The sequence below is a fragment of the Temnothorax americanus genome, unplaced genomic scaffold (genome assembly GCF_048541705.1).
Source record: "Temnothorax americanus isolate GAGA-0224 unplaced genomic scaffold, ASM4854170v1 Scaffold202, whole genome shotgun sequence".
In the NCBI taxonomy this organism is placed as follows: domain Eukaryota; kingdom Metazoa; phylum Arthropoda; class Insecta; order Hymenoptera; family Formicidae; genus Temnothorax; species Temnothorax americanus.
In genome coordinates this window covers 3836-22411 of record NW_027509342.1, presented here as the reverse complement: position 1 = coordinate 22411, position 18576 = coordinate 3836, and the positions used below count along the sequence as shown (strand labels likewise).

The 18576-nt window shown below is 38.4% G+C and overlaps 1 protein-coding gene across 1 annotated transcript; it reads left to right on the top strand.

Moving 5' to 3' along the window:
* Positions 1-6732: 6732 nt before the first annotated feature.
* LOC143897586 (52 kDa repressor of the inhibitor of the protein kinase-like) lies at positions 6733-7883 on the top strand. Its single transcript, XM_077406396.1, has 3 exons — positions 6733-7259; positions 7339-7524; positions 7640-7883. The coding sequence occupies exons 1-3, from the start codon at positions 7141-7143 to the stop codon at positions 7674-7676; spliced, it is 342 nt and encodes a 113-aa protein (XP_077262522.1). The 5' UTR covers positions 6733-7140; the 3' UTR covers positions 7677-7883.
* Positions 7884-18576: the final 10693 nt, after the last annotated feature.

Sequence of the window (18576 nt, the reverse complement as noted above, 5' to 3'; positions counted from 1 at the left end):
AAGCAAAGAAAAGCGCTGGAAGAAAGGGTAAAAAAGCTAGAAGAGAAGATAGAGAAGATTGATGTGAAGGACGCAGAAGAGAATGAAGGCAGGGAGTTGATAGGGAAAATGAAGGAGATAGAAAGAAGTATGGAGATGACGGAGAGAAGAAAGAGGAGAAACAACATAATCGTAAAAAAAGAGAAGGTAGGAAACGACAAGAAAAGGAAAGAAAAATTCGAAAAGCTGATGGAAGAATTAAACAAAACAAAAGATAATTGAAGAAATACAAGAAATAGGATATGGAGGCAATAAAATGAGGTTGCGGGGATGCAAAAACTGGAAATCCAAAAAAGACATTATGAAGAAAAAGAAGGAACTAGGAATGAAATATGAAAGTTTTTTGGATGATGATCTCACCAAAAAGAAAAGATACAAACAGAGATAAGAAAGATAGCAAGGGAGAAGAGAGAGAAAAGAAAAAGAATCACGATTGGTTACCAAAAGATATGGGAGGACAACAAAGAATGGAAATGGAACGAGAGTAAAGAAGATTAGAGGAGAGGAATGACTTTCATAGGGCATAAAAAAAAGAGGACAAAAAAATGGAAAGCACAAGAAACAAGAAAAGGAAGGAGGAGACACAGGAGGGGAGACAGGAAGGGGGAAAGAAAACAGAAGAAAGACTGAACACTACAGATGATGTCAGGGAGAACAGAGGAAGTATAAACGAGGAGGAAGAGAAAGCTACTGGAGGAGACGATAGAGAGGAAGAGGAGGAAAATAAAAAAAGAGAAAAAGGAGAAAACAGGAGGGGGGAAGAGACGTGAAACGTGGTCTTCTGGAACGTAGCAGGTATAACAAATAAAAATAAGGACTTCTGGGAAGGGATAAAGGAGTGGGATGTAATTGTTATGATGAAGACATGGATGGATAAGAAAGGATGGGAGAAGGTAAAAGAAAAGTTACCAAAAGTATTTAGATAGAAAGTACGATAGCGAACAAGAGGAATAGGAAAGCTAGAGCGTGCGGAGGCATGTTAGTAGGAATAAAGAGTGGGTTAGAAGAGATAAAGGAAGGAAGAAAGAGGGAAGAAGAAGAAGGAAAAATAGAAGTTAAGATAAGAAGAAGAATAGGAGAAGAAATCTGGAGAATAATAAGAGTATATGTAAACAAAGATATAGATAAGAAACTAGAAGGCTTGAAGGAGTGCACGGAGGAGGGAGAAATAAGAGTAAGGACCATAATAGGTGGAGATTTTAATGCGAAAACGAGAGAGGAGGGAGGATAGGAGGAGGAAGTCGAGGGAAAAGGGAAAGAGAGAAAGAGAAAATCTAAAAACAAGAAGGTGAATAAGGATGGCAGGACACTACTAGAATTTATCGAGGAAAGAGGATGGATGATCTTAAATGGAGGTACGAAAGGAGATGAGGAAAGAGAATGCACATACACAGGAGGAAAAGGTGAAACAGTTATTGACTACATTATAGGAGATGAGGATATTAGAGGAAAAGTGGAAAAATTAGAAGTAGGAGAAAGGGTAGACTCAGACCATCACCATTTAATACTATGGATAAGAGGTAGCGCAAGGAGAAAACAGAGAAAGAAAGAGGTGGAAAAAATAAGAAAAAAAGGAATATGGAGCGAAAAAGGAAGAATGCAATTCAGTGAGAAGCTATGGAAGATAGGAGGAAATAGAAAGTTGCAGGATGAGATAGAGGAAGGAACGTCGAAGATAAGAAGAGTATTAGAGGAGAACGAAAAAGAGAAAGGTAGAGGAGATAACAAGAACAGAAAAGGATGGTGGGATAAAGAGTGCAAGGGGAAAAAGAGAAAAGTGAGGAGAGAACTAAGAAAATGGAGAAAAGGAAAAGGAGAGGTGGAAAGATATAGAAAAGGGAGGAAGAAGTATAGAGAAGTATGTAAAAAAAAAGAAAAAGGAGGAGAAGGATAGGATGATCAGAGAAATAGGAGAAGCGAGAACGGAAGTTAAGGTATGGGAGTTGATAGGTAGAGTAAGGAAAAAAAGGAAAAGGATGAACGAAGAGATAAAGCTGGAAGAGTGGAAGAAATACTTCATGGAGCTAATGGGTGGCGTGGAGAACAGGGTTGTGAAAGGAGAAGAAAGAAGTAACAGACAAGAAGAGGAACAGATAGAACTGGAGGAGGTAAGAAACGTAATAAAAAATTGAAAACAAGGAAGGCAATAGGCAAGGACGGAATTCCAAACAAGGCATGGAAATTTGGAGAAGAAAAGATAGTGAGATGGATATGGGAAATATGTAAACGGGTATGAAAGAGGGAAGGCTGGCCGGAACATTGGAAAGAAGGTGAGATAATACCAATAGTAAAAAAAAGAGAAAGAAGAAAGGTGAAGGACTACAGAGGGTAACAATCATGTTTTCGATGTACAAGATATACACGGCGGTTCTAGCAGAAAAGATAAAGAAAGAAGCAGAAACGAAGAACTTGATTCCCGACAACCAAGCAGAATTTAGAAAAGAAATGGGGACGAAATGGATCAAATATTTCCACTGAACTACCTGATAAACAGACAACTGGGAAATGAGAAAGGGAAGATGACAGTGTTATTTGTAGACTTGAAAGCGGCGTTTGATTCAGTAGATAAAGAAGTCTTAATTAAGGCAAGGAAAGAGAGAGGAGTGAGGCAAGGATTGATAGACAGGGTAGAGGAAGTGTTGAGAAAAACCAAAAGCAGCGTGAGAAGGGGGGAAAAAAGAGAGAACTCATTCTGGGTAGCGAAGGGATTAAGACAGGGATGCCCGCTAAGCCCGTTACTGTTTAATTTACTAATTGCAGACATAGAGGATTACATGAAAAAGGGTGGATGTATGCAGATTTAATGTATGCAGATGACATAGCAGTACTAGCGGAGGAGGAACAGGACATTAGATCTATGATAAGCAAGCTAGAGGGGTATTTAGACAAAAAGGGTTTAACGCTGAGTATATAAAGAAGACAAAAATAATAAGATTTAGGAAGGGAGGAGAAAGGAAGAAGAAATATGATTAGAGATGGAAGGAAAAAAAATTAGAAAAAGTTAAAGAGTTCAAATATCTGGGGTACACATTGAAGGAGAATGGAGGGCAGAAAACGGACATTAGAAAGGAGAAGTAAGGCGGCAAGAGAGTAATAAGAGAAGTTTGGGGGATAGGAAAGAGGATGTGGAAAAAAGATTGGAAAAAAAGGATCTGGCTATACGATACCTTGATATGGACGGTGATGGGATACGGGGCAGAAATATGGGGATAAAAGGAAAGGAGGGAGGTAGAAGGGATACATGAGAAATATATCAGATGAATAGTCGGATTAAATTGGAAAACCCCAGGGTACATGGTTAGAAATGAACTGGAAAGGAAAAAAATGAGAGCCAGAGCAAGCAAGAAAGCATGAAACTTCGAAAAAAAGCTGGAAGAAGGTAAGGGAAGAGAAATAGCAAGAAAATGTTTGAAAGAAATAAAAGACAGATGGAAGAAGAAAAGAATAATAGGCAGATGGGAGCAGGAGAGAAAAGATTACTTGAAAGGGATCGGTGTAGAAGTTGGAAGGGAGGAGGAGTTGGTAGAGGAGGTATTGGAATATAAGGAGAAATCGAAACAAAGACATGAAGGAATAGAAAAGATCATGGAATCTAGATACAATAGGTGGTATAAGTTTATAAGGAAGGACGGGATTCCGGATTATCTAAAGAAAGGATAAGAGGAAGCAAGATGGAACAGAATTTCAAGGTTTAGACTAGGCAACGAAGTTAGGGAGGGACTATACTAGGGAAACGAGAAAAATAGAAAATGCAGGATATGTGAGAAGGAGGAAGAGACGTGGGAACATGTCTGGGAAAAGTGTTCAAGATGGGAGATTTAGGATGGAGAGAGTTGGCAGGACGATGGTAGAGAGAATATTGGGCGAAGAGGGAGAGGGGAAAGAATGGATGAAGGCAATAGAGGAGATGAGGCAGGGCGGAGAGAGGAGAAAGGAAAAGGAGGTTACTTGGTAGATGGTAAGAATAATCGTTTAATTACAGATAAAGTCAGAAAAAAGGAGAGTACGTGACAAAGGGAAAGAATGGAGTGCAGAGCGAAGGTGATAGTAGAGAAGGAGACACTGGAAAAGTTGATAAATGAACAAACAAATGAGATAATGAGTGGGCTGAAGGAAGAAATAAAGGATCAGAGAGAGTAACGTAAGAAAAGTACGTAAACTGGAACAAGGCACAGGGAAAAGGAAAAGAGACGATAGCGAAGAGAGCAGGGACAGGCTAGAGGAAAGGAAATGGTGGTCCGATGACGATGGGAAGAATGATGACGAGAGAAGGAAGAAGAACGTGATAATAGGGATAGAGAAGAACAGATGGCTAGGAAAGGAAACTGGGAGAAGGTGAAGCAGCTGTTTACAAAGTGCCTGAGGATAAGGGTGGAAGTGAAGGAAGTAAGCGTGATAGGGCTGAGAGGAGAATGGCTGACGATGCTGGTGAGGATGGGAAGCGAGGAGGATAAATGGAGGGTGTTAGGCGCGAGGAGGAAGGAAGGGAGCAGGCTAAAGGTTAAAATGGACGAGGACAAATCTATAGAGAGGAGACTCAGAGAAGAAGAGGAGAAGAAAAAAAGAAAGGGAAGGACGGAGGAGGATGGCGGAAGACTAAGAAGATCTGCGGAAAAGGAGATAACAAGCAAACTAGAGGAGAGCCTGCTGATGGACACAGACGAGGATGAAGAAGAAAGGAAGAAAGGGAAAGCAAAGAACGAATAAGGAAGAAGGAAATCTAGCAAACGTCAGGAGGAGGAGATTATGGGAGAATACGGCCGGATTAAACAATGTTTTTGATTTTTTTATTTTGATTTTGATCTAAATTTTGAGATTGATTTTGGTTTTGATTTAGATTTATTTTTAAATTTAAATTTAGATTTAGATTTTTTGTAAATGAGTTGTAAGATCGCAGAAAGGCCAGGAAAGGAAATAAGAATGTATGAAATGTACAGGGTTGGGTACGTCCCTTTAAAAACGCCCTTTGAGATCCCTTGAGGTAAATAAGGTATGCATTTATCTATCTAGTGGCAGTAATTACTGACATTTCTTTATTTTTTAAAAAATCTTTAAATTGGCTTTACAGAATTGCAAAATTTTTTTATAAAATTAAAGTACGCATAAAAATCTAGGGCATAACACAGGATTTCATATCAAAAACAAAAAAAAAATTAAAAATTTGAGCACATACAGCTGTCACCTGCCGACAATATTTGCTTAAACAAAAATACTGCAGTTTATATATACAAAATGATACCCAATTGCACTAGGGACAACACGTAGAAACAATATTGTGCAAATAGAATTAAGATTCAAAGCCTAGAAAAAAAGATTTTCTTTAATAAAGTTTTATTAAACAGAGGCACATGCAGGTTGATAGGATGAGCAGTGTAGCGAGAATGGCGTGGCAATCGGACAAGGACAGATATCAATAGTTAGACAAGGACGGATATGGCAATGTCGTGACAATTCGACCATTGGTTTTGGTCGGATTAATCGTCACGTTTCGACTATGGGATTTGGTCTTTTCTAAATTGATATAATCCTACATACTTATGTATATGCATCTCATTTTTATTAAATTAAATTATTAAATTTATTACGAAAAATATTACCCAGCCAGGATTCGAACCTGGAACTTCCCTCATTCCGTGTAGGGCGTCGTACCAATTTGACCACTGAGGCATGTGGTAATATTTTTCGCAATAACACATCTTAAGATGAATAATACTAAGATGGAAACACCGATTTTTAGGTCAACGGTGTATAATCACAAACAAGTATATGTTTGTTCCGCCAAAAGTGATTAACAAGAAAAATTCTATTTTTAATCAACAACATTTGGCAATGTCGTGACAACTCGACCATATGGTCGGATTAATCATTATGTTTCGACCATAGGATTTGGGTCGAATTGTTACGACATTGCCAAATGTTGTTGATTAAAAATAGAGTTTTTCTTATAAATCGAGAAGTTAAGCTTATCAAAGATATAAATAATTTGCGGTTTTACTGATATAGATGACTCGCTTGCATTTTAGTATAAATCCTTCATAAATCAAATCTCTGTGTATATATTATGTAGTATCATCATTTTACATATCAAAGAATAAATGTTAAGTTTAGGTCCTTTATCTTATATTTTGATGTGCACTTATTCGCTATATCTTTTGTATAAAAAGAATGAAGGTTTGAAAAACAAAATTGCCGCTCGATGCTCTACAAACAATAGACCAATTAAATGCTAAAGAAGATTAAAATTAAGATTAGCGAATTTGTCATACTAATAAAATAAAATAATGTACAAAATGAACCAATAAAAACTTTTTATCCTGTTTTTTTAAAACGATTTGTGTGAAATATACCCAGCACTAATATCCTATGGGTATTCATATAACGTCCATGGGCATTCCGGACATAAAAAAGACATTCATAGGATATCGTGTGCTGTCTGGGATATGCCACATCAATGTTGTATTTAAGGAGAATGTATAATTGCAATAAATTCAACTGTGCTACTTGATCCCTTTGATTTGAGTATCTTCGTTCGATATATACTTTAATACGATATAAACTTTAATTACTTTAAAGTATTAAGACTTGTAACGATGCGCCCCGAAACGCATCATTCCCGGCAAACATCAGCCGAATGCCGCCCGGCCGAACACCCGCCGGGCGAGACAAGGCACGATGTGCCCTTTTTTAAACGAGTTATCGCGCGTATCAGCACAGTATATACAGTAGCGCAACTCCTCTGATTTCGTGTTGGCCAAAACGGATTGCGCATGCGCGAAATAAAGCACTATTTCTGTCTCTTTTCTTCTTACTGTCTTTCCTTTTCTAACGGATTTAGAGGCACATTTAAATGCCTAAGGCGTTAAAGTGCTATAGACAGCTATAGAGTGACTTGATAAAAGTCGGAAAAAAATTGTGTAAATTGTGTGATTGTAAAGTGTGTGATTGTGAAGAGATTTGTGAAGTGATTGTGAAGTGATTTGTGTATTGGAAGTATAGAAAGGAAAGTTAACCTGTATAAATTTTATACAGGTTTCTTTTTCTTTGAAAGCACTTTGATCTTAGCTTTGTTTCAGATTTTTTGCTACGAGAAGGAATTAGAAAATGGAAAAAACTATTAAAGGCGTTAAAAAAGAAAGTCATTGGTGTGCAGTGACAGGATGTATGAGCACCATAAATGTGGAAAAACGACACTTCTTCCTTTTTCCAAAAGAACATGATAGGTACAATACTATTTTAATAATTGTTTACATCATTATTTCATTATTTGCGTAGTTTAATTAATTATTCTGACATACACAGGTGGTTGGCATGGGTTCAAGCATGCAGAAGATTGGATTTAATACCAAAAGGCCCCGAGTATGCTCACCGCAATTGTGGATTGTGTCATGTACATTTTGAAGAAAATCAGTATAAAATTGTCAAAAGTCGAGCTCGCCTTCATCCAGATGCTGTACCAACAAGATGTTTAGAGTTTACCAATAATAAGTAAGTTTTCATTTATATTAGTTTTAATTACTCTTTATTTGGAAAAATCTAGTTTTGATACTTAAAAATATTTTTGATAGTAATATAAAATAATTAAAAATATAATATTTTACAGCAGTGTACTACAGCTTCTACAGTATCAACAGATGTAATATCAATGGAAAATGAAAATAATAATTTGTAAGCTATTTTTGCATTTATTATAAAAATATTAGAAAAATTAAATTTAAATTAACACATAACTCAAAAAACTGAAGAAGTTTATGTATTTTATTAGTATTACAATGCGCGAATTATACATATATTTAGTTTTTAATATTAATAAGTTTTTAATATTATTAATGCAATTTCTTTTGCGCATTAGCTTAGCATTATCAGTAAAGTTTTCAATAATATATATTCATTATTTGTAAAAATTTATCTACATATATGTTATAAAATAAAATGTAAAAATTTTATCAATATATATTGACCACATACTATTGTATCATTAAAAAATTGAGTTTATATTACTACACACACACACACACACACACACACAAAATGTATAATATATTTAATAAATAATATATTGTAAAATGTGACATATTTTATAAAAATATATAAATGTATACATTTAAACTAAAAAGTGTTATATTAATTTTAAATGTTTACATAATTTCTTTGTGTGTATACTTTTATGCGAGAAAATTATTCTATATATTATATATGTTATATACTTATATTTTACATTTATTCCTGACTTATCATATAATATATATATATATATATATATATATATATATTTATTTATTTATATAACATACTGTTATATTATTTTAATTATTAGTATAATATTTCATATATTAATATTTTATATGTCATTATTTTGCATCATTAACGGATTCATCTATTATATATGTAATATTTTTTAATATTTTAATTTCTTTCATTTTTTTACGCGCGCATTGCATGACATTGTACATTGTTAACAATAATTCTGCATAATTTTTATTGAAACTAACAGACACGGTTGTATCTCGCGCCAACTGCGTTAAATTAACCTCAATATGGACTGAACGAGTAGGAAGGAGAGAGATGATGAAGAAAGAAGTGAGACAGAATACTGCTTTATTTCGCGCATGCGCACTCCATTTTGGCCAACACTAACATCAAAGGTGCCGACAGAGAGTTGCGCTACTGTATATACTGTGGTATCAGTCCACAAACGGACTTAGCGCGGCAACTGACTCGGAGCGCCGAGCGTTGCCGAAAACGGCCGAGAGCCGCCGAACGCAGTCGCGGCGTCGGGACGCCGTACTTCCCGAACGCTCCACCGCTCCATCTCGGCGCGCGCGATTGCCGTCGCGTATACCCCCGCTACGCCAACACGCCATCGCGGGCGTATATAAACCGAGCAATGTTGCTTAGTTTTAGATTCCACCGTGAGCTAGCAAACCGATCTGACCGATTCTCCGCTACTCACGGATCCCGAAATCCCACAGTCGAACAACCCGGAGGTAGAGAGAGCTCTCTGCCTCTGCCGAGTAAAGTATCTGGGCGGTTGACTCGAACTTCCATACGCACACCTGTAACACCGGAGTGAACCAGGGTAAGAGAGTTCTTCTCTTACTCGCCAAGGGTCTTGGCTACCCGGTGCCGCCTCCCGCCTACACGAATCGGTGCGCCAGGGGCTAGAGAGTACTTCTCTATCTCCGCTAAGGGTCTTAGCCGCTCGATATCACGTCCCATCGCGATCCAACCGCCTTACAACCTCACTGCCGCCGCTGTCCCAGCCGCGACTCCGCGTCACCCGCGCCGAAATCATACCCCGCACTTCAGCGAGTCCGCGCGCCCTCCGGTCCACGAGACTCCGCGTTCCCCGACGTCCGTAAACTCCGCGATACCTTTACGTCACCGCCCGTGTAACCGCGTCCGCGATCTATTTCACGTACCCAGCGACCCCGCGAAATCCGCATACCGCCGCCGTTAAAAACCGCGCCCGCGATCTATTGTACGTACCCAGCGACCCTGCGATATCCACATACCGCCGCCGTTAACAACCCCGTCCGCGATCTATTGTACGTACCCATCGACTCCGCGATCTCCACATACCGCCGCCGTTACAAACCGCGCCCGCGATCTTGTGTACATACTCGCCGCTCCCGCGAGCATCTCTATGTATCTGCGCATATAATTGAATAAACCTTTCTGTTTTGTTATATTTTAACCGAGTCTTGTGTCTTTCTTCGCGCCTACTCCGAACCCTGACCAGCCGCGAGCTAAATCCGCGCTTCGGAATTAAGCTAGGTTGTTTCAGACTCTTGGGTGTTCGCGGCTTTTATATTCTTGTTTGATGACGTCATAGTACAGGCGAGATACGATTTGACCCGAAAAAATTGCATCACGCGCGTTTTTAGGCTTAAAATTTTCAGAAAAATATACTGAATAACATATCCAAAATCCACCAAAATCGCCTTTGCCGTTCTATGTTTTTAAGACAAAATATACGTGAAAATGTAAACAAATGAGTTTTTCTAAAAAACTATGAAAAATATAAAAAAACTCAAGAGATTAAAGTTGTAGATCTGATCGAGATCTACAAAACGTACTTCGTCATTTTTTTCTTAAAATTTATAATTTTTGAGATATTTACAAGAAACTGATATCTGGTTAATATTAATCAAAGAAATGAATTATGCAATGTATACGCATTTGATTACTATATTGTTTTAATTTTTATTAGTGCTATAATTATTTTTATGCATTGTTGTAACAATTTAAAAAAATTATTTATTAAAACAATTTTTTTTAAATAAATAAATATTTTTTATTAACATTGTAACGGCCTAACTTTATCGTCGAACGCAGACTGGTTCGCTGGGACGGGAGTTCGACTGAAAGGCCCAGAGACAATAATCAGTGTGATTGCATGCGAAATGATTTATTCTGTTTAGTTTACAAAATGGTGTAAGCGCGGTATTTGGTCGAACGCGTCCGGAACGGGCGGGGTTAACCGATATAAGGCGAAACGCGGTATTACAATAGCTTACGGACTCGGTATATTACAACGGTGGGATAGTGCAGGCACACTCGGCGCGACGCGGTGCGATAGCGGGGCGCGGTATTACAATTGCTTACGGACTTGGTATATTACAACGGTAACCCTACCGCAATACCTACCTGCACTACCCAGTGCAGGTGTACTCGGCGCGATGCGGCGCGATAGCGGAACGCGGTATTACAATATCTTATGGACTCGGTATATTACAACGGCGGGGTAGTGCAGGCGCACTTGGCGCGACGCGGCGCGGTAGCGGAAACGCGGTATTACAATTGCTTGCTAGCGCGTGTGGGACCGCGTAGTGTATAAGCAGAGGATTTCGGAGTCCCGGGGCGGCGGCAGCGAGAGCCCTCGTTGCGAGGCCGAGCGTGCTCGACCCCGCGTAACCGTGCCTTCGGGGTTAGTTCTGAGGGAGTGCGGGGACACCTGAGAGCCCTCAGTCGAGGCTCGGAGCACCGGACCTTGTTGGCGTGTTCCCTAGGAATCGGGATAGGTTTCGTCCGGAATAGCGGTACGCTGGATATGAGACGAAGTGTCTCTCTCGCCGGAGCGTCGGATTATATAGCGCTCGGCGCGGCGGGTTCGCTAGGAGGGAGGCCGATCGTCGGGCGCTGTGGTGGGGCGGCGCGACGCCGCGCGCTCGTCCTCAGTGAGGCTCGGCTTCCGTCGTCGTTCGTCGGGAGGCACCAGTGCCGCGCTTGGCCCGCGCATACGGTGTATTTGGATAAAAAATAAAAATGTGGGCGCACCGCGCCCTGGTCTTCGCCCGACTGATCGTCGGTCGGGCGGCATCTGGCGGTGGTTAGCCGGGAACGATGCTTGGCGCAACGGGGTGCATCGTTACAACATTATTTTTGCAAATAAAAACATGTATGTTATAATAAATAAATTGTAACACAAATATATAATATATCAAAATTGTGAGGTGATTAGATAGAAAATACCTGGTTTGACTTGATCTTTCTTGTTCATTTATGTTCGCGCAATTCAACCGTACTCCGCATTGCACGTCAGTTTTTTCTTCCTTGTGTCAAGTAAGGACCCATAATGATTCAAAGTAATACAAAAAGTGATCGCTTATCAATGAAATTCCCCAGTTATTGGAGACGCAAAGATTTCGCGAGCGCTCCTGGTGGCAAAATGTGAAACTGGCGTAAAACAGACAGACTGTTCGTAGGTTAGTTGTGGTTCAACTCATATCAATAAAATAATGAGTTAGGACTCTCGAAATTGGAAATTCAATATTTTAATCTTATTTGTCGTTTGATATCGCTGAAGATGGCTCGATTTATGAGCTGAAACGTTCAATTGTAATTCATTTGGAATGGATTTGGAATAAATCAGTGATTCTGATCATCTATACGCACAGACAACTGCGTTTGACTCTCATAGCCATACTATTACAAATTTTAATATCAATAAATTCCTAATTTTTTTATTGATTTATTTACATTTCTATTAATATTGCACCACTAATCATAATAATAAATAAATTTGATGAGATGTTTGCCATAATTATGTTAATAATTGTTATGACTTTATACTATAAGTTTATTTACTTTTAATGAAAAGAAATAAAATTGAAATTTCAATAAAATTAAATAAAATCAAATTAAATTGTACAAATAGTTGTGTTAGAAAATTTAATAAATGTGTAATTATAATATTTAAAAAATTTTGTACTGCTTTAGGGTTGCCACTGATTTAAAGATTATAACAATATTTAGTTATGTGATATAAAATTGGTAAGTTTTGTACAATAAAACATTCCCAAAACAAAATATCTTTTAATGTTAATGCTCACTACTAGTTAGCTGTTCCTTTGAAAGTTTGGTTTGTACCATCCTTATTTACAACTTTCCATTATAACTCTCTTTACTAAAGAAACTATTCTTAATTTCTCTTTATTCATATCTTAAAATAACATGATGTGGGAAAAATAAGAATTTGCTCCAAAAAGCTATTAGTATTCATCGTTTACGAATTTTAGCTTTTACATGACAATTTAAATCTGTCTGATTTACGTCAGTTCAACTTGCGGTCACCAGACGCGCTGGGGAGAATCTTTGAGAAGGTGAAGGAGGGATTTAGAGAGCAGGGGAGGGGTTGAGAGAGGAAATGTAGGAGCTGAGAAGAAGGAGAGGAGATAGAAAGAGGAGAGGGAGAAAATAATGAACTGCATTTAGTGGTTTAGAAAGAAAGGTAGAAAAGTTGGAAAGAAATAGAGAGAGGAGAAGGAAAGGAGATAAGGCAAGCAAAAAAGGAGAGGGGGGAGATGGGGGATAAGATAAGAGAGTTGGAAAGGAGATTAGAAAAGAAGGAGCGTGAAGAGAAAAGGAAGAATGTAATAATAAAAGGTTTGGAGGTAAAAGAAGGGAAGAGAAGAGAAGAACGGTGAAGGAGGTGCTAAGCGTTTTAAGGATGAGAAAAAACGTAGAAGAGGTTAAAAGAATTGGGAAGACAGAGAAGAGGATAGGGAGATGGTTCTGGTAAGGATGAGGGATGAAGAACAAAGGGGGAAAATTATGAAGAAAAAGAGAGAGAGAGTTGAAAGATAGGAAGGAGAGGATTATAGAAGACTGGACGTGGAAAGAGAGAAAAATGAGATGGAGGTTAGAGGAAATCGCGAGAAAGGAGGAAAGAAGGAGAAGAAGGGTGAGGATCGGATACGAAAAGCTATGGATAAATGAGCAATGCTGGAAACGGGATAAGGAAGAGGAGGTTTTAAAAGATGAAAAAGAAAAGAAAAGAAGGAAAGAGATGAAGGGGAGAGAGGGGAGAGCAGAGTAGGAATAGTGGAGAAGAGAGAGAAAGGGAGAGAAGAGGTAGGGAGGAAAAGAGTGGAGTGTTGTCTTTTGGAACGTGGCAGGGCTAGAAAATAAAGATAAAGAGTTTTGGTCAGTGTTGAAGAAATGGGATGTAATGGTTTTGTTGGAAACATGGCTAGATGATAGAGGGTGAAAAAAAATAAAAAAAAAGTTATCAGGAAGGTGAGTGGAGAGCGCAAGCGGCAAAGAGAAAAAACAGAAAGAAAAAAGCTACGGGAGGAATGGTTATGGGTATTACAAAGAAGTTGTGTGTGTGTGTGTGTGTGTGTGTGTGTGTGTGTGTGTGTGTGTGTGTGTGTGTGTGTGTGTGTGTGTGGGTGCGGTGTGCGTGCGTGTGTGCGTGTGCGTGTGCGTGTGCGTGTGCGTGTGCGTGTGCGTGTGCGTGTGCGTGTGCGTGTGCGTGTGCGTGTGCGTGTGCGTGTGCGTGTGCGTGTGCGTGTGCGTGTGCGTGTGCGTGTGCGTGTGCGTGTGCGTGTGCGTGTGCGTGTGCGTGTGCGTGTGCGTGTGCGTGTGCGTGTGCGTGTGCGTGTGCGTGTGCGTGTGCGTGTGCGTGTGCGTGTGCGTGTGTGTGTGTGTGTGTGTGTGTTTATGGTGGAGAAGAGAAAAAGGATTGTAGGGATGGAGATGGGATTATGATGGGTAGAGTGAGGTAAGGGATAGTGAGGAGGAGAGATAGAGAATAGTGGGAGTTCATGCAGGAGAGGGCATTGAAAAGGCGCTGTGGGGTTTGAAGCAGTGGGTGGAGGACAGAAAAAAGCAGGAGTTAGAACACTGATAAGGGCAATTTTAACGCGAGGACAGAAGAGGAAGGGGGAGGTAGGCGAAAAGGACGAAAATGAGGGGACAGGGAATCTAGGAATAAGACGATCAAAGGACAAAAAATGAATAGGGAGGGCAGGCTTATGGCAGATTTTCTTGGAGAAAGAAGATGGTGCATATTTAATGAGACTACTGCCCCTCCCCCGCAAGCAGGGGGTAGGGGTGGACCTCGGTTTGCGTGGAAAGTTGAAAACCCAAACTGTACAATAATAGACCTTGTTTGTAACATAGTTGCACAATTATTATTCCAGTAAAAGATCATATTGCAAATACGTTAATTACAATCATTCAGCAACGTATTAAACATGGCACCGCCCTCTCCCACTTATATGTGTACTGTCTATACACACATCAGCACACATATCAGCAAATTACCTCCCTTAATAGTGACATAAATTTGTATATTTTTCAAACTTTTTTTGTTCATAACTTTTAAACAAGCAATGAGTGACGATTAAGTTATAAGAAAAATTTAATCAAGATCATGCCCTTGACAACATATGTCAAGGTCAAGATCATCGAGGTTGGCTGTGTAAAAAGAAATATTTACCACCCCTTTTTCCTGTATCTCGCCTGTACTATCAGAAGCAAGAAACGTTGAGAATTGACACGTTGAGAATTCTTGCGTGCTAATTCTAAATAAAAAGATATTTGCATAACACTTCGATCACTTCGGCACACTTCGAGAATACTTTGAAGTTACCTTGATAGCAAAACATGAGTGTGCAAAATCATGCAAACGTGTTACTGAAAACAATTTATGTGTTGTTGCCACAAACATTGCGTAAACATGAATCGTATATTGTTTAGAATTCATACATATGATGCTTTTACAGCAAAGATATGAAAATTGTTGCTGCAAACTGTTTGCAGCAACAATATGTAATTTATTTCCATCAATAATATGTAAACTGAACACCAATGACACCAATGAACACACCAATAGAACCTCCGGGCATAAATTGTTGCTGAAAAAATTTTACGAATATTAAATAAATCATTGTTTGAAGCAAATTGCCCATATAGCACATGATATCATTCGAATGTTCTGTACTCGTACTGTAAATATACGTACCGTATATAATATACTTTTAGATAATTTTTTTTGGTAAAATGAGTTTCTGAGATTAGCATAACATCTATGTGTTGTTCGTAAAGAAAGTATTTTAACTCTTTAGTTCTTTGAGCCAAGTCATTAGCGTTCCATACACCGATTTTAAGTATGCTAGCCATTATTTTATTTTAGCAATTACTGTAGCAAGCAGGTTGAGCATAATGTCCATTTTTTCCATTAGTTTAATGATCATTTCCTCTAGTTTTATATTAGTTTGGTTATTATTGTTATTATTTGTGTCTCTGTTTTCCGTATATTGTTGTTGCGCTGACGCTTTACCTTCTTTTACTGTTTGTGCATAACTCACGTTGGGCTGGGTGAGTTTAACTGTTGGTCTGCTTGGTGGTTCTTCCGTACCTGCAATAAGTTTCTCTTTCTTTTTTTTTCTTAATCTGAGAAAAAGCTTTTGTTGTAATTGTTTGCGGACCTCGCAGCCTTTGTAGCTAGCGGGGTGATTGCCTCCACAGTTATGACATTTTACTTCATTAGATCTGTTTTTCCTAAGACAGTCGGAGATCAGGTGGTTTTCCGCGCATTTAATGCGGGCGTCTAAAACAATAGTTTTTTGTGTGGCCAAATGCCTGACACCTAATGCATTGTGGGATATCCTTTTTTTTAAATGGTTGTTTAAAATTTATAATTGTGTTTAGAAGTTGTTTAATTTCATAGATGTCTTTATTGTTATCTTGTTGTTGTAACTCAATGAAAAATAATGGAAGAGGTTTTTTTGATCTGGAGTCTATTATATTAGTTATTCTTAAGGAGATGCTAAAGCCGTCCAAATTACCGACAATTACATTTTAAAGGTCTCATTTTGAAACGGCTTTACAGATCGCAAAATCCTTTTACAGGAGTAAAGTAGAGGTACTAATGGAAAGTAGGATTGTCAAATAATTAGTAATAATTGAAAAAAATGCTGTCGCCTCATAACCTTATTTTCTAATATAAACAGTTGTATAAGGAATAAGTACAAAATTAAACTTTCCCACCCTTCAGAAGACGTGCACAAACAATAACGTACCTTTGAAATTGAGATTGAAAGCCTGGAATAAAAATGAGAGCTTTGAAACGATCGTGTATATTTTTCACAAAAATATTCACGCAGAGCAGCAATCATGTCACAGCAGTAGTTCACGGATCTTGCGAGAGATGGCGCGATGGCGCACGCAGCTGTGGGCAGTTTCGGGGTTGGCTACATTGTCTGGTTCCTACACAGCAATCGAACCAGGACAGATATCCCAAGCAGCATTTTGACGTCCGCCCGACGTTAAGATAAACACACTTAACGTTGGTATCCAACGTTTTCGCTACGTCGTTTCAAACTTCTTTTGCACTAATTTGGGGAATCAAATTTAGGTTGTACCAACGTTGGAATCCGACTTATATAAGTTAAATTGAGGTTACATTTTTTCCACCAGTTTTAACGTTGGTATGTAAACTTTGATTTTGTACACTCTGCTAGACCTGAGGTTATTTTTTCACAACGTACATTTTAGGTGTAGTTTTCGTGCTTCCATTCAAACCATATGACGGCATTGGTGTAATAAATGTATCATAATACGTACTTATCAATTTGGCACAAATAAAATGGTTTTATAGGAAAAATATAGTTTGCGCAGTCTTTGATATTATTGTAATTTTGCCATAAATACACGAACCCAGCACTGAAATTATATAACAAAACCCACTTTATTGATAAATGTGGAAATGATAGGTCGAAATTAGACGAATCTTTTCTAAAATATTCCAATTTACTAAATATTCTAATAAATAACTAAAATTTTCCAAAGTGTAGATTTTAATTTTTTTTTCATTAAAATTACTTTTAAGATAAATATGTTGTCAAAACCTTAACAACAGATATTATATAAATGCTTTAAATTGTTAATAAAATGCGTTAAAAAATATAAATCTAAATATACTGGAAAATGGCGGATTATTTGCCTTCCTCTTTAAGGAATGAAAATGGCGAAGTCAGCGTTCCACACTATATCAAACTTTACGTAGTAAAAGGTGCGATAAATTTTACTAAAATTTGTCTTCTTGTATAAAATAATTAACTTTTTCAGACTTTTCCAAACTAAGTAGTATACCACTCTAGGCAAAATTGTACCTATATTGACTAAAAGTCTTAACAAGGTCGCCAAATTGACTTAACATGTCGATAAAGTATCAATTAGTTGAAAATTCTATACTAGATTTGCGAATGAGTCGTATATCTTAACCAAATCCGACCTATGCAATACCATCTATATGGTGATCTAGAGCATGGTTATGGCAGCCGTGCAGCTGAGCGAACGCGCACTCGAGCTGTGAACCGCGCGGCGCGCGCGCGTTGTTTCCCGACGACGCGACGAGAACCGCGTGAGATGAGATGGACCGGTTCGGCCGTGGATCGTCAACATTCGTCGCATAGTCCTCGTAGCTCACGCACGACGCCGCGAATTGCCGTCGACGATGCCCGCTTGACGCAGCAGTAATCTGCGTTTTACAACGTTTGATAACAAATCGTTGGTTTACGTTGGAAATTACGTATTGAAGTCGCTCGAAAAGTGTAGTGCAGAGTAACGTCAGGTGAACGTTAAATACCTTAACGTCGGGTAATAGGACTTAAACTGTTTCGAATTTGACGTTGGGAAAGTGATAAAAAAAGCACGTCGTAATTTTAACGTTTAGACAACGTCCAAAAAACGTTAGTAATTATAAGTTACATTTTATAACTTTCTTGAACCGCTTACAACGTTGTGATTAGTAGAAAAGTAGTCCTTAGTCGGAAAGTTAACCGAAAAATGCTGCTTGGGATATGATACAGATATCTCGTTAGGCATTTTTACATTTTTTTTAATTATTACTAATTATTTTACAATCCTACCCTTTATTAGTACCTAAATTTACTCCTGTAAAAGGATTTTGCGATCTATGAAGCCGTTTCAAAGAACGAGCTTTGAAAGATAATGTGGTACAGATATCTTGTTAGGCATTTTTACTTTTTTTTCAATTATTACTAATTATTTTACAATTCCACCCCTCATTAGTACCTAAACTTTACTCCTGTAAAAGGATTTTGCGATCTATAAAGCCGTTTCAAAGAACGAGCTTTGACAGATATGTCGTACAGGGGCCGATTCTCTATCGACAAACGTATACGTAAACTCTGCTCTAATAAAAAAGCTGCAAGCTTATTGGCTAAAAACTGTGCGATAGCCAATTAATTTGCAGCCTTTCTGTTAGAGCAGAGTTTGCGCATA

Excerpts from the sequence above, each read along its gene's own strand:
- LOC143897586 (XM_077406396.1), top strand. The coding sequence starts at position 7,141 with ATGGAAAAAACTATTAAAGGCGTTAAAAAAGAAAGTCATTGGTGTGCA. Across the intron at positions 7,260-7,338 it reads TTTCCAAAAGAACATGATAG|GTGGTTGGCATGGGTTCAAG; the intron begins GTACAATACTAT and ends TGACATACACAG. Across the intron at positions 7,525-7,639 it reads TTAGAGTTTACCAATAATAA|CAGTGTACTACAGCTTCTAC; the intron begins GTAAGTTTTCAT and ends AATATTTTACAG.